This window comes from Desmodus rotundus, chromosome 10, assembly GCF_022682495.2.
Source record: "Desmodus rotundus isolate HL8 chromosome 10, HLdesRot8A.1, whole genome shotgun sequence".
Classification (NCBI taxonomy): Eukaryota; Metazoa; Chordata; class Mammalia; order Chiroptera; family Phyllostomidae; genus Desmodus; species Desmodus rotundus.
Window position 1 is genome coordinate 44,314,681 of NC_071396.1, and position 24,523 is coordinate 44,339,203.

At 35.8% G+C, this 24,523-nt stretch overlaps 1 protein-coding gene across 2 annotated transcripts in view; it reads right to left on the reverse strand.

Annotated features, from left to right (window-relative positions):
- The window catches only part of FNIP1 (folliculin interacting protein 1), a 124,068-nt gene that overhangs the window by 37,773 nt on the left and 61,772 nt on the right, over positions 1-24,523 (reverse strand). The window contains exons 4-9 of one of the 2 annotated variants that reach the window (XM_024557092.3): positions 21,479-21,579; positions 21,148-21,222; positions 12,806-12,897; positions 4,718-4,801; positions 3,483-3,554; positions 548-683 (exon numbers count right to left, since the gene is read on the reverse strand). In XM_024557092.3, the coding sequence (XP_024412860.2) occupies positions 548-683; positions 3,483-3,554; positions 4,718-4,801; positions 12,806-12,897; positions 21,148-21,222; positions 21,479-21,579 (560 nt within the window). The remainder of the gene's footprint in view (positions 1-547; positions 684-3,482; positions 3,555-4,717; positions 4,802-12,805; positions 12,898-21,147; positions 21,223-21,478; positions 21,580-24,523) is intronic. The other variant, XM_053912201.1, reaches the window with a different exon arrangement.

Below are 24,523 nucleotides of genomic sequence, written 5' to 3' on the forward strand. Positions count from 1 at the left end.
GTCCATCAACAGATGAATATGAATAAACAAAATGTGGTGTATACATACAATTGACTATTATTTAGCCATAAAATAGAATGAAATTTTGATTCATGCTACAACACGGATGAACCCTGAAGACATGCTAAGTGAAATAAGCCATACATAAAAGGACGAATACTTTGTGATTCCACTTATATGAGGTATCTGGAGTAGTCAAATTCATAGAGACAAAAAGACAGAATGGTGATTGCCAGGGGCTAAAGGGAAGGAGGAATGGGGGACAATTCTTGTTTAACAGGCACAGAGTTTCAGCTTGGGGAGGTAAGTTCTGGACAGGAATAGTTGCACAGCCATGGGAAAGTACTTAATGCTACTGAACTACGTGCCTGATAATGGTTAAAATGGTAAATTTTATGTTCTGCATATTTTACCACAATAAAAAAAATGCAATACATTTAAAAGGTTTTAAGTTCCAAATTTAAAATACATAAAATGCAAAACCATACAAAATTGTGTTTAAGGAACTATTCACTCTTGTTTATGTAAATTGAAGGTTCCCACTTACCATCTAGGAAAGACTCCATTTTCCAAACTTGTTGTTTGGCTGCGTCGCCAACGTCGCTGGTAGCTGCTGGCACAACTTCGGGTAAGTGAAGAGTTTGGGGAGGGAAATGGTGTAATAAGCAAGCTGCTGAGAGATGCTGTCAAGTCAGAATAAGAAGCATAATGTATAAGTCAATTATCACTAAGCAAAAGGACAAATTTCTTTTTAACAAAATTAAGAATGGTGACTCAAATTTTCCATTTTGCTTCACAAGCCTCTAAAACTTCCACTTAATAACATTTTTGTTGAAGCAGGGTCCCAGAGAAGAAAAGTCATATATTAACATTGTGTTGGCAAGAAGACTCTGAGACAATACCCCCTGACATCCTTACCTCCAAACCTCCACCAGAAAAAAGATGCTACTTTGAAACAAAGCATTATTCCCTTGGCCATGAGACTGTTCCCTAGCTCAGCTGAACCCTTAGTCCTTAAATTAAAGGAAATATGATGTGATTCAATTTCAATGCAGTAGTTGTATTTTAAGAACAAAAGCTGTATTTGAAAATAAGTGTCTAAATGTCATTTAAAGATGTTATTTAGAAGTTAACGTTTGGCCACTTTTAATAAATAAGAGTCTCGACTATACCAACTAAGCTCCAAAAAAGGGTAAATCCTATAAACTGCTCTCTGGAGCATTCTAACGGTTGACATACACATTCCAACAGAGCCCACTCTGGTAACTGCTGCAACCCCATAACCATGGGGTTCTATCCTCTTCCCAAAACCTTCTTTGCAATTCAAAAAGCTCTGTTTCTTCCCAAGGTGTAAAAAGCTGTAACTTTATTTTTCCTTGGGTTAGGAATGCTCTCCTTCTTCCCACTGGAACTACAGAGGAAAAGACATTAAGGGCTTGCTTTTGTTTGGCAGTATTTTTAGATTCCCATCTTCATGATTATAACTACATACTGAAAATGTATCAAGTAATCTAAAAGAGGGATGTATTATTATCATCTATGGAAGAGTACATGCCACTTGACATATCATTTTGGACACCAGAACTGAAAACTAAGAGATTTAACATTATAAAGACTTGTTCATCTGAATTCTCTCTGACAAATACAATGATAAAGGGCAGAGCACTGTAAGTACCATGCAAACATCTGCATTATCAATTAATTAATTCTAAACTACATTCTTGAAAAGATTCCATTTTATCAATTAGTACTATAAAATTCTGTAGACTAAGATAAGACTGGCTATGTATAACAAATCTAGGTGTGACTTCAATGAAAAATCAAATGCTACTCTAAATCTGGCAAAGCTATATTTTACTAAATTATGAAATTAAAAATAACCCTATTAGAAAAAAAAGAAAACATACAATTAAACTAACTTAGCTTATGTGAATTTAATGGCTTGGCGAAGTCTTATAGATCAATCTAGCCAGGCCCTTCAATTTATAGCTAAAGAAAATGAAGTATAGAGGTATGAAATTATCGCCTCCAAAATGTTGGATAAAATAATGAGAATTTTGTTCCAGCCACAGTAAACTAAACCTCTGTATTATACAGAAGCAAAGGTATTGAAAGAAATGTATTCTGGATTATTACCAAAGAACAAAAATAATAAACTCAATTAGAAAAAAAGGGTGAGATTATCTGAAAGATGCAGACTTTTCACATTAGACTAGTGGTTCTGAACTCTAGCTGTCCATCAGAACCAGGTGTTGAAGTTTTGTTTGTTTGTTTGTCAAACATGGATACCTAAGACTTTCTCTATACCACAGGTGGCAAACACAAGGCCTGTGGGCCGAATCTGGCCCTCCATCTTGTTTCTACCTGGTGGCAGCCCCTCGTTAAGGAGTAGTTACATTTATACAGTCCTAAAATTACATTCAGCCTTTTGAAGGCAACCTGAAGGCTGATGTGGCCCCCAGTGAAAATGAGTTTGACACCCCTGCTCTACACTAAATCAGAATCTTTGGGAGTAATTTTTTGAAACAGCTTGTTATTCTAATGTAAACCCAGGAATTGCAACACATGGTAAGTGTGCACTTCCCATCTATACTCAAAATTGAATTGTAATCAATTTGGAAAGCAGAGCCATATAATGTGACAGAACACATGGAGAACCACAGTGAGTAAAGTTTCTCAACCTATCAATAATTCAAGCTTAAGATTACTCCTCCTTTCACTTACGCTGATCTCTGGGCCCTGTCAAACACTCTCCCTTTTAAATGGAATGTCCTCCTTCCGTGCCTTTGCCTGGATAATGCCTATTTATTTTTCAAGACACAACTCAAACAGTACCCCTCTGTAAAGCACTGCTGGCACCCTGCCCCTTGCCCTGGCTGTTAGGTTCCCTTTCTCTGAACCTCTGTGCACAGGCCTATCATAGAATGGCTCACACAATGAACTATGGCAGATGATTTTTCTGACTGCTCGCTCAGTAGATTCTACTTCCTTAAGGTAGAATTGGGTTTTACTTTTCTCCCCCCGTACTTTGTTTCAACAAAAGTTTGTCAGACAAATTTTGGGAGAGTCCATATTTGAAAAAAAATATGTATAACATTAGTTCAAAATGCCTAAGTCCTTCTGAGCAAGAGAGAGTCTGATAATTTAAACTCTAGCTAGTAGCAAACAGTTATAAACAAATGTGTTTTCTACTACGCTATCTAAGCAGTCTCTTGAGCAATACTTTTTTTCTTGTACTGGCTAAACCTAGGCCAGTGTGCATTCATCCAGGCCATGCTCCACCAGGCACATTTAATGGTAAATATAAAATATTTTAAATTTAAATTATTTCTCTCTGTTGTTTCTACAATTCTCTTGCAATATCAATACTAACAAGCTGTAGACGTAAAATTGAATGATGAAGGCAAAGATAAAAAGAAATCCAATGTCAGCTAACAGTTATCTCATAAAAAAACTAAATTAATACATGAACCTGGCATTACCAGAGCGTGCTATGCCACTGTCTCTGTCCTCATTCAGCTCTCTTCCAGGCATATCCATTGGGTTGCTGTGAACTGTGAATCAAGACAAAACTCTCAGTTATAAAATACATTGCTATTCAGGTTGATGTTGTCCCTTTCAAACAGCAAACTCAATCATGCTCATCTCATTGCATTCCTTCATTTCTTCAATAGCATGGCACAAACCCAACACCAAGAGCTATTACTCAGTTGAACAAGCTTTGAGGCCTATCTAATGATTTGACATATAATATGTAAATAACCTATAATGTCTAAAGAAGCAAAGGTGACTAAAATAAGTATTTTAGAAGCATATACAATGACACAGCAAGATAATCACAATATACTGTTAGATGGAAAAAAGGCAAGCTACTGAACAGTAAGAATTTTGCTGGGGCTAAGTAATGGGTATATGATGGTTCACTCTATTATTCTGCATATATCGATGTTGGCTTAAAGATTCTACGTAATAAAAAATTTAAGAAACTATTTGAATAGTAAGATCCCCATTTTGTTTTTAAAAAAAGATCAAGGAGGTTATTTCTGGCTGACAGAGTGCTAACATATATTTGTTACCTATTTTCACATTTCCCAATTGTCTATAATAAATATACATTGTTCATATCTCATATTTATAAGGAAAATAAATATTAAAAGAAACTGAACACTGAAGCATGGACACACTCTACAATGATATAAACAAATATATTCATATATGCTTTTTACAGTGTAATTATAATGGTGCTTGTTCATCTAAATCTTAGCTCCAAAAAAATCATTCTCATGAAATTGTTCAGATCAGAAATTTTACATTAACAATAAGATAGGATATTTTCTGCAATTGGTGAACTATGGTAACAAAAGCTACTCAGCGATGGAAACAAGATAGTGTCACATCAAAAATTCCAACTGGATTATAATATTTATATACTAAATTTTGGTTTGGAATTCTAAACTTTCAATCATTATTCCATGATGAGATAAGAAGTGATAAACATTGGAATTTCATGAAAATGTTAATTCTACTGACAAAGTTTCTGGATACTTCAAGTACATATTCAGTAGAAATGAATTAAGTTCTTGTACTTCCTAAGCAATGTTTTCTTAATCAAACCCTCCCCAAATGCAATTATTGACTCTCTTGTTTCCACAGCTTAACTACAGATTCTAGCCACTGGGGCACACCAACTAGTCTACCCACACAGCACATCGCAAACCTGCAAAGAAAGAGGCGCTCCTGATCAGGCGGAGCGGACCCTGTTCAGAGAATGCCCGCCTGGGGCTGCAGAACTGTGAAAGACCTACATGGCAAAAACGTAAAATACATGTGAAAGAGAGCTGTTAGAGAAGCTGCAGTGCGTCAGGAAAAAAAGGTGAGCTAAGGTAGCACAAAAGCAGACCAACGGATATGAACAGTCACTTTTAAACTAAATAATAATTCTAGCTGGCTTCCCTTTTTTGAAACAGGATGGTTCCCCTCTGGTTATGACAAATCATAAATAACAATTTATGCCTAGTTACTAATAAATTTGTATATAATAATAAAAATAAGTTTCTACTATACAAGGTGAAAATTGTTTTAAATGTTCAATCCTTTCTAAAACAATCCTTTTAAAGAGCAAAAAAAGCACAGTAATGTTATCTATGTAATTTGACATTTGCCAAATAAATTTATCTTTTCAAAAGTCAGTCTTAAAATGACAATATTCTCCTGCAATGGCTGCAAGGAGAAAACCACCTAAATGCCTGGCTGAGAAAACAGAACACAACATACAACAACAAAGAGAAAATACAGAAAAGGAATGTACTGACAAGTATAAAAATAGTTTTTTCTAATGTAGTGCTAAGTTACAACATAACAGAAAAAAAGAAATGTCTTAGACCAATGGTCAGCCACTGAGGAAGCAGGCCACCAATGTAGCCTGTCAGGGCCAGACTCCTGGGCGTTCGAGAAAAGTGGCTATTGCAGACTTGACCAAGAGAAGACAACAGAGTCTAAAGGCCCCAAAAGGGCAATATTACAGCCTGGAAGCAAGCAGCTGGGTTACTTGTTAGTTACTCTTAATCAACATAGCCTATATAGCCACCTAGGAACTAATAGGGGACTTTCTGTTTTAAAAAGCGGCAAATATACCGGGTTCGGCACAAATAATGCCTCCTTTTATTATAAAATCGTAAGCATGTAAATCTGTAACATAACAATAGCACAATCACACCATATGACATTTTAGGTGAAATGTTCAAATTAAAACTATAAATTATTACATACATGTTATTACCATACTAACCACACTCAAGCAAGCGTTATTTCTGCTGGACCCTGTATTTTTCAAATTGCTAATAGATATTTTTCTGTAACGAGAATTTCTATAATTATAGTACATGTGCAACAATTCTTCCATGTTTCACTGTTTGGATCTTTCTTCAGTTCTCCTTATCTGCTGTCTTTAAACTCCTCCCCCGCCTGCCCCTTCCTTAGTCTCAGCATATGACTGTCTCCTACAGTCCATACGCAGTCGCCTATGTACGTGTGCACACATAGAATTCACCAAATGAGAATCCTCTTCCAACCTACCAACCTATCTCCAAACTTAATCAAACTCTCTCACCTATCCTTGCTTCCTTCCTGCCTGAGCAGTAACAAGAATAACGTTATTTAAGACTTACTATGTGCTAGGGACTTATTCAGTGAAAAATCCTAAGAGGTACCCCCCGCCCTCCATTCCAAAACAAATTCTTCTAAATCAGAAAAGACCTACAAAAATCTCACTTGGCCAAGTACCACCTCTGTCTCTAACCTCATCCTCTTTATGATCTCCTTTTCCATCAACACTTAAACACAGCCAAAATTCTTCTACATTCTCACCATATAGCTAATCCCATAGTTCCATAGTTCTTAAAATGTGGTCCTAAGATCTCTGCGAAGTCCCTGAAACCCTTTCAGGGAGTTCGTGAGTATCTTCCCATTCCAACTACGTATCTGTGTGAAAATGGATTTTCTTAATACACTTAAACCAAAACAACATAACACAAGAGACTGAATACAGAAACAGATATGAGAATCTAGCTATCTTCTAGTAAGCCAGACATTTAGGAGATTTGCAAGTATGTAAAACAATGCCTCTCTCTTCTAACTAAATTATTTTCTTAGTAAAGTTATTTAAAAACATGTTATTTACATTAACATGAAAGGGGTTATTGGTATTATTTTTTAATGAATTTCTAAATAAGTATTTTGAAACTTTCTGTATTAGTTTCTAATACAGTACATATCAATAAAGGTAACCAATATAAATAAAAGTTCTCTGTGGTACTCAATAATTTGTAAGTGTTTAAAGCAGTCCAAAGACCAAAAAAATTTGAGAACTATTACTTACATCTTGGGGAAAAAAACTTAACTTCTGAGTCTCTCCTCAACTCTGAAACTATTCACATAAGTCAACAAAAGCCTTAACTATTGCTTAATGCAAACCATACTATCTACTATTAGCTCACAGCATATTAAATGAATGACTTTGAACTCCCCCACCTCAGTTTCCATTACAACACACTCTTAAGTTTTTTTCTCTGTCTCCTTCATGTGCTTCTCTTCCCCTACTTCTTCTTTAACGCCAGTATTCCCTAGGTTACATCCTCAACAACCATTCCTTCTCATTCTTTACATGTCCTAGGTCATCTCAGTCATTCTTATGCTTTCAATGATCATTTATATGCTAATGATTCTCAAATCCATGGTAGACACAGCTAACAAAGAATTTTCTCCCTTCCATAATACCAAGTAGTCTCTGGGAAGCAGCTGCCCAACTAGGGGCCACATTTCTCAAATCTTCTTACAGACAAGTAAAGCCATCATATGATTAGTTCCCACCAATGGAATGTGAACGAAAGTGATATAGGTCACTTTCAGGCTGTGGTGGTTATGAAGTGAACATGCCTTCTCCATACTTAATCCCTTAACTAGCTTGACACTGCTGAGCACAACCCTGGAGCCTACATGTTGAAGGAGGCAGAACTCTAAAGAAGGAAAGAGACTGGCCCTCCTAAACACTGGAGGTAAAATACTTAACCAATGAGAAATACCCTTTTGAAGATTACATGAATATAATGTTTTTCTTTTTTTAATTTTTTATTAACTTTTAGGGGGAGAAAGAGAGAAACATCGATTTGTTGTTCCACCTATTCATGCATTTGTTAGTTTCTCTTCTATGTGCCTAGACCACGGATGGAACCACAACTTCGGTGTATTGGGACAACACTCTAACCAACTGAGCTACTGCACAGGGGAGTAATGTAATATTTTAAAATTAGTATGCGTTCATTAGTTTTTATGTTACAGCAGCTACTACTGCAACACATCGATCTAAGCAGGTATAATGGAAATCTTTACTTGGCTGTCCCACTAACACTTCTAATTCAACATGCCTACAGCTAAAATCATCAATTACCAATTTCTTCTGTTCATCCCAGTGAATGACACCAATATCCATGCAATTACACTACCAGATGGCAAAGTGCCACCCTTGACTTACTCCTTTTTTCCTCATCTCTTCTAATTACTAAGTCCGGTCCACTCTACTTTCCTAAATGAACCTCTCAGTAAGTTCTCTCTCTTCCCCCACTGATACAGTCTTACTTTATGACCCCATTATCTGTCGCTTAGATGAAAACAAACAGCCTTCGAATATAGGTCTTTCTTCAATCCCACTGGCTTATTTGGATCCATTCCTGCTGCAATTAAAATATTCTTTTGCAGAGATAAATCTCAACTAAATACAGGCATACCTTGTTTTATTACATTTGACATATATTGTGCTTTTTACATATTTAAGGTTTATGGCAACCCTACATAGAGCAAGTCTTCAGCTTTTTCCAACAGCATTTGTTCACTTTGTATGTCTGTCATACTTTGGTAATTCTCACAATATTCCAAACTTTTTCAATATTATATTTGTCATGGTGATCTGTGATCAGTCTGTGATCTTTGATGTTATTATTCTAATAGTTTCAGAGTGTCATGAACAACACCTACAATTTTAAGGCAACAAATTTAATTGATAAATGTGTGTGTTCTGACTGTTCCACCACCCGGCTGTTCCTCCCTCTCTCCCCCTCTCCTTGGACCTCCCTCTTTCCTGAAACACAACAATACTGAAATTAAGCCAATTAATAACCCTACAGTGGCCTCTAAGTGTTCAAGTGAAAGAATGAGTCACGTGCCTCTCATTTTAAATCAAAAACTAGAAATGATTAAGCTGAGTGAGGAAGGCATATTGAAAGCTGAGACAGGCTGAAAGCCAGGCCTCTTGCACCAGTTAGCCAAGTTGTGAATGCAAAGGGAAAGTTCCTGAAGAAAGTTAAAAGTGCTACTCCAGTGAAGACACAAATGATAAGAAATCAAAACAGCCTATTGCTGATGTGGAGAAAGTTGTAGCGGCCTGCACAGAAGATCAAACCAGCCATAACATTTCCATAAGCCAAAGCCTAATCCAGAGCAAGGCCCTGACTCTCTTCAATTCCAGGAAGGTTGAGACAGTGAGGAAGCTGCAGAAGAAAAGTTTGAAGCTAGCAGAGGTTGGTTCACAAGGTTTAAGGAGAGAAGCTGTCTCCATAACATGAAAGTGCACAGTGAAGCAGCAAATACTGATATAAAAGCTACAGCAAGTTAGCTGAAATAAGTGATGAAGGTGTCTACACTAAGAAACAGATTTTCAGTGTACATGAAACAACCTTGAATTTGAAAAATGTGTCATCTAGGGCTTTCAGAGCTAGAGTGGAGAAGTCAATGTCTGGCTTCAAAGCTTCAGAGGACAGGCTGACTTTCTTGTTAGAAGCTAATGCAGCTGGTGACAAAGTTAAATCCAATGCTGATTTGCCACTGCAAAAACCCTGGAGTCCGTAAGAATTATACTAAATCCACTCTAGCTATGTTCTATAAATAAAACAACAAAGCCTAGATGACAGCACATCTATTTACAACATGATTTACTGAATATTTTAAGCCCACTGTTGAGACTAACTGCTCAGAAAAAGACTTCTTTCAACATATTACTCCTCATTGACAATGCAGCTGGGCACCAAGGAGCTCTAATGGAAGTGTACAGTGAAATTAATGTTGTTTTCATGCCTGCTACACAATAACAGTTCTGCAGCCCATGGACCATCAAGGAGTAACTTCAGCTTCAAGTCTTATTAATTAAAAAATACATTTCATAAGGCCATGGATAGTGATTCCCATGATGGGCCTGGGCAAAGTAAATTGAAAACCTTCTGGAAAGGATTCGCCATTCTAGATGCCAGTGAGAACACTCATGATTCACAGGAAGAGATAAAAATATGGACATTAACAGGAGTTTGGAAGATGCTGACTTCAACCTTCATGGATGACTTGAGTTCAAAACTTCAGTGGAATAAGTAACTGAAGATGTGGTAGAAAAGGAAAGAAAATGAGAATTAGAGGTGGAGCCTGAGTTGTGACTGAATTGCTACAATCTCTTGATCATATTCTAATGGACAAGGCATTGCTTCTTATGGATGAGCAAACAAAGTGGTTTCTTGAAATGGAATCTACTCCTGGGGAAGATGCTGTGAAGGTTGTTGAAATGACAACAAAGGATTTAGAATACTACATAATCCTAGTTGATAAAGCCACAGTGGGGTTTGAAAGGAATGACTTCAATAGAAAAAAGTTCTACTGTGGGTAAAATGAGTTGCATGCTACACAGAAATCAGTCATGAAAGAAAGAATCAATTGATGCAGCAAACTTCATTGTTGTCGTATTTTAAGAACTTGCCACAGCCACCCCAGCCTTCAGCAACCACCAGCCTCATCAGTCGGCAGCCATCAATATCGAGGAAAGATCCTCCAACAGCAAAAAGATTATGATTTACTGAGGACTCAGCTGATGGTTAGCATTTTTTAGTAATATGTTATTTTTTAAATAAGGTATGTATATTGTTTTATTACACATAATGCTATTGAACACTTAACAGACTATAGTATAGTGTAGTAACTTTTATATGTACTGGGAAACAAAAAAATTCACGTCACTCATGATGAGATATTTGCTTTATTGTGTGGTCTGGAGCCAAATCCATTATATTTCAGAGGTATGTCTTTATTCTGAAAACTCCTCTGTGGTGGCCTTAAGAATGCACCACAAAAATCTCCAGCTATAAGGACTGTAACTGACAAAGTATGCCAGCTGCTGTATTCTGAAATCCATTGCCACGTTTGTTCAAGTGTGCATGTCCGATAGGCTACTCCTAGCCAATGACTGAACAGAGCAGTATAGTAAGGCAGGCCCATTTTGGTAAGAAATAGGTCTATTTTCACAACAAACGTTGACTTGAAGGCTTGTAAATGGCTTCACCAAAGCTTCCTAAAACTGTATGGCAGGCTACATACTTCCACACAACCTTCTATTACTTTTATTTGGGTTCAGACTTGTATCAGAAGCCAAGGGCTCTCTTGACCTTTTCCAGCTCCCTTCTCATTTTCTCTCATATTAGTCATTTCCCCTAATAAAATCCTTGCATGTTTAATCCTCTCTTGGCACCTGTTAAAAAACAGGTGGAGGATCCAAGCTAGCACAACCTCCCTGGTACCCAAGGCTCAAAGCCTAAGTCCAAATTCCTCAGTATAGCCTACAGTGCCCATTGTGGTTTGGCTCTTGCTCACTTCTTTCTTTTCACTTCCTTCAGTCCTACTGTGTACTCCATCCACACTGATTTATTCACATTCTTCCTGTGCTCCGTGATCTCTTGCCCTTAGGTCTGTACACATGCTATTGCTTTTTCTAAGAACATTTCTTTCCCCAGCTATCAGACTAATCCTTCAAACTTATGCCTCACTTATTCAAGGAAGCCTTCCCTGACTCTTCATAATTGAATTAGTTAATCCTCATTTTTATCACACCATGCTCTTAATCTTGTCCAAGAATTAACTACAGGATACTATAATTGTTTTATTACATGCCTGAATCCCATTAACTACAAATCCACTGTGGTAGAAACTGTGCCTGCTTTACTACTGTATCCTCAGGGCCTAGTAGAGTGCTTTGCATATAATAGGTGCTTGATAAGTATTTGTTGATTAATTGGAAATAAAAAGAAAATAAGAAATGGTGCTCAAGTATTCTTGGTTCACAAAAGAATGTACAAATAAAAGCTGTTCATTATTTAATGTCTGTACTCTGTTAAATAATTTCCAATTTATATTAAAACAAAGAAGATAAGTATATCTAGCATCATAGTGTAATTTGTAAATGAATTTGTATTAGTAAAATAATTAGCTTTTCATAAGTACGTTGAGCTTTGAAAAGTGCCAAATTATAAAGGAAAAAATTCATTTATTTCCTGTCACATCTTTGCTTTTGTTAAAGCCAATGAAATAATTAATCACGTTAAGAAAAAAGAAGAACTTCTATTTTTCTACAAAATATACACACATTTTAAGTATGCCTGACACTGTAACTAGCCTACTGTGGGTGCTTAATAAATGGTTGCATTTGAATGAACATGAATTATAAAAAGTAAGAGAATGTTACTCTGCTCAAGTTGGAAGAAAAAACTGTTTTCTACTAATTCATATAACTAATACATATTTATTTAAATTAATTACAAATAAAAATTCTCACTAATCAGGGAATGAGAGAAATACTCATTCTACACTAACTGCTATTTGCTCTGGAAGTATGGTAAGCAGAAATTTAGTTAAGTTTTCTAAGATAAAACAAATGACTAAAAATGTTACAAATAGTATGTCACTTTAAAATACTGAACTTACTTGATTACAACAATGAACTAATCGAATTACTTAAGTTGTTACTCTAATAAAGCTTCTAAGGAACATCATATTTGAATATCTTCTCATCTGAATTACAGGTCAAAAATTAATGCCATTTCAAAATTACTTTTATTTAATAATAACAGGGGAGAGAAAAGGGAGAAAGTGTAATTAATACCAGTATTCTTCAGCTGAAATATTCAAGTGAGCTAGTAAGGGCTTTTTGTATCAATAACAGTGCCTTTTAAAGATGCATCAAAATTAAAAACAAAAACAAATTTAGTAGATCTTCAGAAGTTCTCTCTTTTCATATACTAAACAAACATGCTCAAATATATGAAAATTAATTTTTTCGAATAATACAAATGTTATATATACTTAAAATATAAAAAGCCTTTTCTGTTTCTAGTATTTGAAACTCTTTGGTCTTATAAAAGATCTACATTATTAAGAAAGAACTATAAATCCCTGATATACTGTTAACATTTTTAAAACTTACAAAACCAAAAAAACCATTTACCTATATTTCCAAGTAGTCCATTAATAACTGTGTTACTATCAGCCTTTAACGTACTGCTGTCCTGATTAATGAATTCAAGACTGTCTTGCAGCCTAAAAGGGAGAAGAAAAAAACAAATTCCAAGTTCATTTTGTGCTCTTTATGGCCATTCTTTGTACACCCAATGAAATTTTAAGTGTATAACAGTGTTTTTAAATTGCCCTAATAGTACTATAAACTAACTAATAATTTAAATCAGTCTGAGGGCTAATTCCAGCCTGCTGCTGGTTTTGTGCCTAAAGTTTTATGGGAACACAGACACACTCATTCATTTATGCATTGTATATGACTGTTTTAATGCTACAACTGCAGAGCTGAGAAACTACAACATACTGTCTCTAGCTCACAACAACCAAAAATATTTACTATCTGCCCTTTTACAAAAAAAAGTTACTGACCCTGATTTAAATTATAAACTTACCCCTCATACTTTGGCCCTGAAAATATTTTCTAGACTTCTGGCAGAAAAAAAAAGGAGTGATAAAAAACAATCAACCAAATATCCAAAAAGTATCACATTACAAATGGCCTATATTACTTTTGTTAGTAAATTATTCAAATAATAAAAATAAAATCACACTTTATGCGTTCAGTTCAAAGTATCCCTCCTTGAGATTTTAAGATGTATCAATTAGAACTTAGAAAAGATAAAGAAACTGAGGGGATCAGAGCTAAATGTCAGTCATTTCAATGAAGAATATCTAATTTTTACTTCACTATTAAACTCTTAAAAATTAGTACTTTTGGCATCAATATTTTTAAGTGTCCATTATAGTATAAAAAAATCACTCCCTTTCCTTCCTAAAAGTTAAGAAAGAGCTACAGGTATTAGAACTTCAGCTAATAAAACCCCTCTAAAGTCTTTTTAAAACACTGACAATAAATAAAAGCACTTGAGGATTTTCCTAGTTCAGATTTCTATCTCTTGCTACTTTTGACTTTCAATGCCCCCATAGTTTCTGATTTGGAACCTGCAGAATCCCTCCCTGGGGTCCACTACCACCTCATCCTAGCCTCCAGTCCTGCATTTACTAGGTTCTGGCATGTAGCCCATTATCCTGACAATAGGCCTGACCTGGTTTCAGCTTCCTTACTCTAATCTTGGCAATAACAACTTGTAATATTCCTGTGCTCCACTATATGCCTGACCTAGGCCACTCCTAATTGCAGGATTAATTCTGCAGGGATTCTAAAAATTGAAGAGCACAACCTACAGTACCTAACTCAGCATGGCACTGCAAAATGGAAAAATCAGCATGTCAACTTAACATGGAAATGCATTCACCATTTTACTTCCAGATACAGCTTCTAGCAAATTAGAGAAAAAGAAACCACATTTCCTCTTCTTCAACTAAACTCAAATGAGGAAGCAACCTGGCCTTCATACATAGAGTGGCTGGATGGATAAGAAAAACAAACCAAGACCCAATAATATGCTGCCTGCAAGAGATTCACTTTAGCTTTAATGACTCATGTAGGCTCAAAATGATGAGGTAGAAAAAGATATTCCATGCAAGTGGAAACCCAAAGAGAGGAGGGGTAGCTATATTTATATCAGACAAAATAGGCCTTAAACCAAAAACAGTAACAATAGGCAAAGACAGTCATATTAAGAAGGGGGTCAATCCATCACGAAGATATAGCAATCAAAAATATATATACACCCAACATCAGAGTACCTAAACAAATTAAGCAAATATTATCACATCTGAAGGAAGAAATGTACAACAATGCAATAGTAGAGGTCTTTAATATCTTACCATCAACAACAGACAGATCATCCAGACAGAAAACCAACAAAGAAATGCAGGACTTGAACCATGCTTTAAACCAGATGTTACTAATAGATATATACAGAATACTCCATCCAACAGCAGCAGAAAACACATTCTTCTCAAGCAAACATGAAACATTCTCCAGGACAGATCACATGATAATTCACAAAACAAGTCTAAGCAAATTTAAGAAGACTGAAATCATACCAAATATCTTTTCTGACCACAATATGAAAACAAGAAACCAGTAACAGTAGAAGCACTAGAAAATTCACAAATATGTGGAGATTAAAAATCATGCTCCTAAACAACCAATGTGTCAAGAAAGAAATGAAAAGGACTATCAAGAAGTATCTTGAAACAAATGAAAATGGAAGCACAGCATAGCAAAACACACGGCATGATACAAAAGCAGTTTTAAGAGGAGAGTTTACAGCATAAAATGCCAATATTAAAAAGCAAGAAAGATCTCAAATAAGCAACCTCACTTTATAACTCAAGGAACCAGAAAGAGAACAACTAAGTCCAAAGTTTTTGAAAGTACGGAAATATAGTAAGTACTCGCTTAACATTGATAAGTTCTGCAACTTTAAGCAAAATGCTGTATAATGAAACCAATTTTACTACAGACTGATTGATATAAACAAGAGTAAGGTTCCGAAAGCATCTCATCAATGTTATAATAAAACATTGAACAGAATGATGTTATTTGAAGACCTGCTGTTAACAAAAATCAGAGGGGAAATAAATAAAATAGAGACCAGAAAAATAATAGAAAATATCAATAAAACTAAGAGCTGGATTTCTGAAAATCTACACAAAGTTGACAAATTTTTAGCCAGACTAACTCAGAAAAAAAGATAGAGATACCAAATAAAATCAGAAATGACAGAGAAGACATTATAACTGATCCCATAGAAATAAAAAGAATCATGAGAGATCATTATGAACAATTATATGCCAACAAACTGGTAAACTGGAAGAACCAAATACAGTTCTACAAATATACAATCCTAGGACTCAATCATAAAGAAATAGAAACTCTCAACAGACCAATAATGAGGAAGGAGATAAACTGGTAATCAAAAACCTCCCAACACCAAAAAATCCAGATTCAGATGGTCTCACTGGTAAATTCTATCAAACATTTGAAGAATTAATTATCAATCCTCAAACTCTTCCAATAACCAAACAGGAGGAAACATTTCCAAACTCACGAGGCCAGAATTACCCTGACACCAAAGCCAGATAAGGACACTGCAAAGTAAAGACTAATATATCCCTGATGAATATATATATGCAAAAATTCTAAACAATATATTAGCAAACTGACTTCAACAGTACATTAAAGGAGATTCGATATTATCAAGTGAAATTTATCCCTGGGATGCAAGAATGTTCAACAAATGGAAAGCAATAAATAGGATATACCATATTAACAGAATGAAAGATAAAAATCAAAATCATATGATCGTCACAATTGAGGCAGACAAAGCATTTGACAAAATACATCATCTTTTCATGGAAAAAAAAAAAAAACCCTTAACAGAGAGATTTTAAAAGGAACAAATCTCAACATGAAGAAGCCCAAATGCAACAAACCCAAAGCCAACATCATACTCGACCACAAAGGGTTGAAAGCTTTTCGCCTAAGATCATGAACAAGGCAAGGATGCCTACTCTCACCACTCCTAAGCAATCCAGTACTGTAAGTACTAGCCAAAAAACAATCAGGCAAGGAAAAAAAAAAAGGCAACCAAAGAGGAAAAAAAATAAAGCAGTCTGTATGAAGATGGTATGATCTTGTATTTAAAATATCCTAAAGATTCAACAAAAAAACTGCTAGAATAAACAAATTCTGTCAAGTTGCAAGATACAAAATCAGCATACAAAAAACAGTTGTGTTTCTAATACACTAACAAGATAAAGAAGAAGAAATAAAAAAAAGAAACTGCATCAAAAACAACACAACAGCATCAAAAACAACCGAATTCCTAGAAATTTAACCAAGGAGGTAAAAGATCGCTGCACTGAAAACTACAAGCCTTTGATGAAAGAAACTGAAAAAGACACATACAAACTCCCAGGCCTCACACCTCCTCATTTCAAACTAGACTACAAAGCTACAGTAATCAAACAGTATGATACTGGCATAAAAAATAGACCCATAGAACAACGGAATGGAATCAAGAGCCTAAAAAAAATGTGAAAAAAGGCTTCCGGCCAAGATGGAGGCATAGGTAAACACACTGCGCCTCCTCACACAACCATAAGGACAACAACAATATAAAAACAAAAAACAACCAGAACTGACAGAAAATCGAACCGCATGGAAGCCCAACAACCAAGGAGATAAAGAAGAAACATTCACCCAGACCCGTAGGAGAGGGGGAGACAGGTAGCCGGGGCGGAGAGGACCCGTAGCAACGTGGCCAGACCCAGAGAGGTGGCGGACTGTGGTACGAACGGGGCAGGCAGTGCGACCGCTAGCAGACCCCTCAGCCCCACATTCGCGAAGAGAAAAACCGAGAGGAACAGCAGGGGAGCGAAACAGACTGCGCAACCCAGGGCTCCAGCACGGGGAAATAAAGCCTCAAACCTCTGAGTGTAAACACCTGTGGGGGTTGAGGCAGCAGCAGGAGAGACTCCCAGCCTCACAGGAGAGTTCGTTGGAGAGACCCACAGGGGCCTAGAGTGTGCACAAGCCCATCCATTCGGGAATCAGCACCAGAGAGGCCCAATTTGATTGTGGGCAGCAGAGAGAGTGACTGAAATCCGGCAGAGTGGAGCAAGTGCCATTGCTCCCTCTTGGCCTCTCCCCCACGTATAGCATCACAGCATAGCGACCAGCGTTACCCCGTCCCTACCCCACCCCGTGAACACCTAAGGCTCCACCCCTTTATGTAACAGGCGCCCCAAGACAAAAAAAAAATGGCTCAAATGAAAGAACACATCAAAGCTCCAGAAATAATACAACTAAGCAGCGAACAGATAGCCAACCTATCAGATGCACAGTTCAAAACACTGGTAATCAGGATGCTCACAGAATTGGTTGAATTTGGTCGCAAATTAGATGAAAAAATGAAGGCTATGCTAAGAGAAACAAAGGAAAATGTACAGGGAACCAAGAGTGATGCGAAGGAAACTGGGACTCAAATCAATGATGTGGACCAGAAGGAAGAAAGAAACATCCAACCAGAAAACAATGAAGAAACAAGAATTCGGAAAAATGAGGAAAGGCTTAGGAACCTCCAGGACATCTTGAAACATACCAACATCCGAATTATAGGGGTACCAGAAGGAGAAGAGGAAGAGCAAAAAATTGAAAACTTATTTGAACAAATAATGAAGGAGAACTTCCCTAATCTAGCAAAGGAAATAGACTTCCAGGAAGTCCAGGAAGCTCAGGGAGTCCCAAAGAAGCTGGACCCAAGGAGGAACACACCAAGGCACATCATAATTACATTACCCAAGATTAAAAATAAGGAGAGAATCTTAGAAGCAGCAAGAGAAAAGGACACAGTTACCTACAAAGGACTTCCCATAAGACTGTCAGCTGATTTCTCAAAAGAGACCTTACAGGCAAGAAGGGGCTGGCAAGAAGTATTCCAAGTCATGAAAGGCAAGGACCTACATCCAAGATTACTGTATCCAGCAAAGCTATCATTTAGAATGGAAGGGCAGATAAAGTGCTTCTCAGATAAGGTCAAGTTAAAGGAGTTCATCATCACCAAGCCCTTATTATATGAAATGTTAAAGGGATTTATTTAAGAAAAAGAAGATAAAACATATGAACAGTAAAAATGACAGCAAACTCACAGTTATTAACAACCACACCTAAAACAAAAACAAAAGCAAACTAAGCAAACAACTAGAACAGGAACAGAACCACAGAAATGGAGATCACATGGAGGGTTATCAATAGGGGAGTGGGAGTGGGAGAGAGGGGGGAAAGGTACAGAGAATAAGTAGCATAAATGGTAGGTAGAAAATAGACAGGGGGAGGGTAAGAATAGTATAGGAAATGTAGAAGCCAAAGAACTTATATGTATGACCCATGGACATGAACTATAGGAGGGGAATGTGGGAGGGAGGGGGGTTGGCAGGATGGAGTGGAGTGAAGGGGGGGAAATGGGACAACTGTAATAGCATAATCAATAAATATATTTTTAAAAATTTAAAAATGTAAAAAAAAAAGAAATTAAAAAAAAAGAGCCGAAAAAAACCCCACATATACAGGGGACAAAAGCAGGTTTACAGTTGTGAGTATGTGAAAGAGTTTATTCTTGAATTATTTATTATTGTATTATTTTCCATATGAGCAACTGTAAACCTACCTTTGCCTTACCTTTTATGGTCAACTAATATTTGATTAGGAAGTCAAGAATACTTGCTGAGGAAAGGAGAGTTTGGGCAACCATATGCTGAAGAATGAAACTGAAACCCTAATCTTATGTCACTCAAGAAAATGAACCTGAAATAGATAAAAGATTTAAACATAATATCCCAAAACATAAAACTCCTAGAAGAAACCATAGGGAAAAACCTCCTCAATACAGATCTCAGCAGCAATTTGCTGAATATGACACCAAAAGCACAAGCAACACAAGCAAACATAAAGAAATGGGACTACATCAAACTAAAAAGCTTCTGTACAGCAAAAGCAGCAGTCAGTCAAATGAAAAGGCAACCTATGGAATGGGAAAAATATTTGCAAACTGTGTATCTGACAAAGGACTAATACCCAAGATATATAAAGAACTCCTATATAGACATCAACAGAAAAAAAAAAAAAAAAACAATTACAAAATAGTTCCTCTGAATATTCAGGGAAATTGAACAGACAGTTTCCAAAGACATACAAAAGGCCAACAAGTACATGCAAAAATGCTCAAAATCACTCATCATCAGGAAAATGCAAATCAAAACTACAATAAGATACCAATTCGCATCTGTTAGTCTGGCATCATCAAAATGACAAGAGATGCTAAGTGTTGTCAAGCTTGTGGAGAAAAGGGAACTCTTATGCACTGTTGGCTGGAATGTAAATTGATACAACCACTATAGAAATGGTCTGAAATGGTCAAAAAATTAAAATTGGAATTAGCATGATACAGCAATTCCACTCTGGGTATATAGCAAAAATAAATGAAAACAGGATACCAGATACCTGCAACCCCCATGTTTACTGCAGCATTATTTTCTAATTGAATTTGTTGAAGTGACATTGGCTAATAACATATAATTTTCAGGTGTTAATTCTGTAATACATCGTCTGTATATTGCGTACTCACCACCCAAATTCTAGTCTCCCTCCATCACTATGTTTGATCCCCTTTACCCTCTTCACACTCCCCACACTCCCTTTTTCTCTCTGGCAACCACCATACTATTGTTTACATCTGAGATTTTGCTTGTTGCTTTCTGTTTTATATCCCACATGTGGATAAAATCATATGGCTTTTGTCCTTTTCCATCTGATTTATTTCACTTAGTATGATACTCTCAAGATCCATCCATGCTGTCACAAATGACAATGTTTCATAATTTTTTATGGCTAAGTAGTATTCCATTGTATGCACAAGGTGCAGCAAAAGTAGGTTTACAGTTGTGAGTACACAAAACATAGTTTATTCTTGCATTATTTATTATATTATTTTCCATATGAACAACTGTAAGCCTATTTTTGCCCCACCCTGTATGTACCACATCTTCTTTATCCAATCATCTTTTGAAGGACACTTATGTTGTTTTGATGTTTAAGCTATTGTAAGATAATGCTCATTGTAGCATTACTGACAACAGCCAATATACAGATTCAACCTAAGTATCTGTGAACAACTGAATGGAAAAAAAGGATGTCATTCATACACACACAGATATAATGCAGCCATGAAAAAGAAGGAAATCTCATCCTTTGTGACAACTTAAATGAATTTTAAGGGCATTATGCTAAGTGAAATAAGTCAGGTAAAGAAAGACATATACTACATGATAGCACTTATAAGTGGAATCTAAAAGAACCAAACTCAGAGAAACAGAAAGCAGAGTGGTGGTTACCAGGGGCTGGGGATTTGGGAAAAAGGAAGCTAATGATCATAGGGTGCAAACTTCAGTTATCAGATTAACAAATTCTGGGGATCTAACATACAGCATGCAGATTACACCTAATAATATTGGTGTTATATACTTAGAAGTTGCTACAAGAGTAAACTTTAAATGTCCTTACAACAAAAAAATAAATGGCAAGCATGTGACAGGATGGAAGTATTAGTGCTATGATGGTAACTATTTTGCAACATGTAAATGTATCAAATCAACATGCTGTATACCTTAAATTTACTCAGTGTTGTATGACCATTATTATTGCTTAATAAAGCTGGGACGGATCTTATTTCCATAAACTTTCAAACTTAAGGGATGGGAAAACAATCTGAATTTAAGTTGCAATCCTGAGAGCAGTGTGTTACTTTTCATATTTTGCACATCTTAAATAATTCATTTCTCCCTGCTTCCATAACCACTTACGTATTGAGACTCCCACAGATGCTGCTGCCAGTCCGTGCAGTAAAAACTTTGCTAAGCATAAGCTGTGGAGGGGAGCTATGAAAAAAGAGAGACAGAGAAAAATCAAATCTAAAACACAAGAACTTTTCAATTTATTATGAATAAAAAATGTATAATTCAGAGATTTCACAGCAGTCATAACAGCCAAGAAGCAGCCTTAAACCCACAGATCATAAATTAAGTAATCTGACATGCTCAATCTGAGTGAAGACTACATGAAATTATCTTATCTTCAAAAATATTCACTATTCTGAATGGATTTATTAGGGAAAAAAATCAGAAAACCCCTTACCGGATTTGATGAATTTTTAAGGTGGACCCTTTGTAGCTCATTGCTACTGAACCAAACATCATCTCTCCAAGCATATTGGCATCAGAAGAGCACTGAGAACCCTAAGCAATAACCATAACATTAATAAGAGTGTAGAATTACAAACCTTATATGACTATTTCAAATATTGATTTATTAAAAATTCCTTTGTAGTTATCATACATAATGGTTTTTAAAAGTGATTCTATGCTGTTCTACAGCTGGATTTTTTTCATTTTACAGTATCTTACAGATCTAACCATAATGTTGTACATGGATTTCTTTTTAAGAGCTGCACAGCATTTTACCATATGAAAATACCAGTTTATCAAGCCAGCCCCCTCTACAGATGGGTACTTAGGTCACTTCCAGGTTTTTGCTATTAGAAATAGTGCTCAAATGAGCATTATTAACCACATCTTATGCATAAGCAATGTTTCTCCAGGACAGAAAACAAGAAATAGAATTCACAGAATTTGTAGAATGATTTCTACCACTCCTATTGTGTAAAATAGGAGTAATTTGTATACATTTTGTATTTTTAAAAATACACTTATTTGAAACATTAGTATCTTGTTTTCAAAGAACTGATCAAAGGGGGTGCAAGGAGGTAGAAGGCAAAATGGGGGATAAATGGTGATGGAAAGAGACTTGACTTAGGGTGGTAAATATGCAATACAATATACACATGATGTACTGTAGAATTGTATACCTGAAACCTACACATTAACCAATGTCACCCCATAAATTCAATAAAATGCTAAAAAAAAAAAAAAGGAAAACAAAACAAACTGATCAGAAAGTTAATCCTTTCTTTACTCTTTAACTACCTTCATAGGAGTCAGTAAAAGGTTAAAATTGAACTCATCCATTTGGTTACTATGTAGATACTGTGGTAAATATCTCTAATTATCTACCAAATATCATATTCCTTATATTGTGAAGTCCTATTTGTTTCAGGGCAGTGATGTGCCCAACTGAGAAAAACTACATTACAGAGCCACCTTTATAAACAGGAGATTTGGGGTTGGTTTCTATATTCAAAGGGTTAAACTAATGGCTGGAGTAGCAGCTATCAGTACCATTCACTTGTATGCATTCAACATAGGACTGGTCAATGAAATATGGAAGTCACTGAAGATGAAGACACCGTTTTAGGAGCACAAGGCAATGATTACACATTAATTCTGTCTAGGTGGAAAGATAAGGGAGGCTTGGCTATCTTGAAAGCAATATTACCATACCTAGATGGTCTACCTCCACACTTCTTGTCATGTGAGGAAAATCATCCCTACTTTCCTTATGTCACTGTTTTAGAGGGTGTCCCAAAACAATTCTTAACTGATACAAAACTTAAACAATTGGTAAGGAAGATGACATTAATAACTAAGATAGCAAATGATGATTACTCACAAATTTCATTTAAAACCATTCCAGTGAGGAAAATCAAGAATTTGAAGCTTTTAAAAAATACTTAACAGATTCTTCTGATGGAAACAATAAAAACAATAGGACCCCCATTTTATAAGTGGAGACCAAGGAATATCGTATTTTGCCATGTATAATGTGCTCCTCTGTATAATATGCACCCACATTTTTGGCCCAAACTTTCAGGAAAAAATCTTTAGTTTTAACTTTTTAATTCAATTTTCCATTTATTTATATTTAGATACTTGTTTTTGTATTATAAAGGGTATTATTTTGCATACAGATATCATTATTGCTTTCTAGAGTTATACTTTTAATGCATAAACATAAATAAAAGAATTAAAAACATTTATATAGATACAGAATCAGTACTACCCATGTATAATGCAAATCCTTATTTTTCCCTGAAAAATTTGGGCAAAAATATGCGCATTATACACAGCAAAATACAGTACATCTGCACACTATTTTTCTTTTATAATGTGACTCTTCTGCTTATTTACTATCTTCATTTAAAAAATCTATATATTGACATTTCTGTCACCTTTTTTTAAATACATCCTCAAATAATCCATTTCATTATGCATACTATTCTTAGCTTCTTATATATACAAATTTATATATTATTCCTTTTTTTCTCAGTGCTGTAGTTTAATCTTGCTTTAATAAAAACACAAAGCTAAGTTTTAAAAAGATTTTATTTATTTATTTTTAGAGGGAGGGAGAAGGAGAGAGAGAGAGGAGGAGAGAAATATCGATCAGTTGCTTCTCCCAGGCCCCAACATGGGGACTTAACCAGCACCCAGGCATGTGCCCTGACCAGGAAGCAAACTGGCAGCTTTTTATTTAGTTTGCGGGACGACACCCAACCAACCAAGCCACACTAATCAGAGCACAAAGTTAATTTTTTAAAGAAAAAATCACTTCTGATATACCTAGGTTAAGATAAAAATTCTATTTCAAAGCACCAAGGTTTGGGCACCTAGAACATTTTAGAAACAGAGCAAAACTACTTTTTTAAATAACCAAGTAGTTTAATTTTTTTTTTAAAAAGATCAATGCCACTCTTAGTTACTACTAAATTACTTCTACTAATGACCGAAATGAGAGCCTTGCCCTGGCTGGTGTGGCTCAGTGGGTTGAGAGCTGGCCTGCAAAACGAAAGGCTGCCAGTTCAATTCCTGGTCAGGGCATATGCCTGGGTTACAGGCCAGGTCCCTGGTTGGGAGCATGCGAGAGGCAACCAATTGATTATTCTCTCACACAAGGATGTTTCTCTTTCTCTCTTCCCATCCTATAAAAATAAGTAAAATCTTTTAAAAAATAAAAAAGAGAGAGACTTTTGCAAGCTCATTTTTGCTATCATGTGTCTAACTCCATTTGTATTTTGACTAAAGTTATTATTTCTTATATAATGCAAGAATTTAAATATTAAGGCATTTATAAGTTTTTGATATAAATAGGAAACTTCTCAGAAAAAAAAAGACAATAAAAATGAATTAGTGTTTCCCTGGCCTATGTGGCTCAGTTGGTTGGATCGTCATCCCATAGACAAAAGAGTTACAGGTTCAATTCCTGGTCAGGTTGCTGGTTCCATCC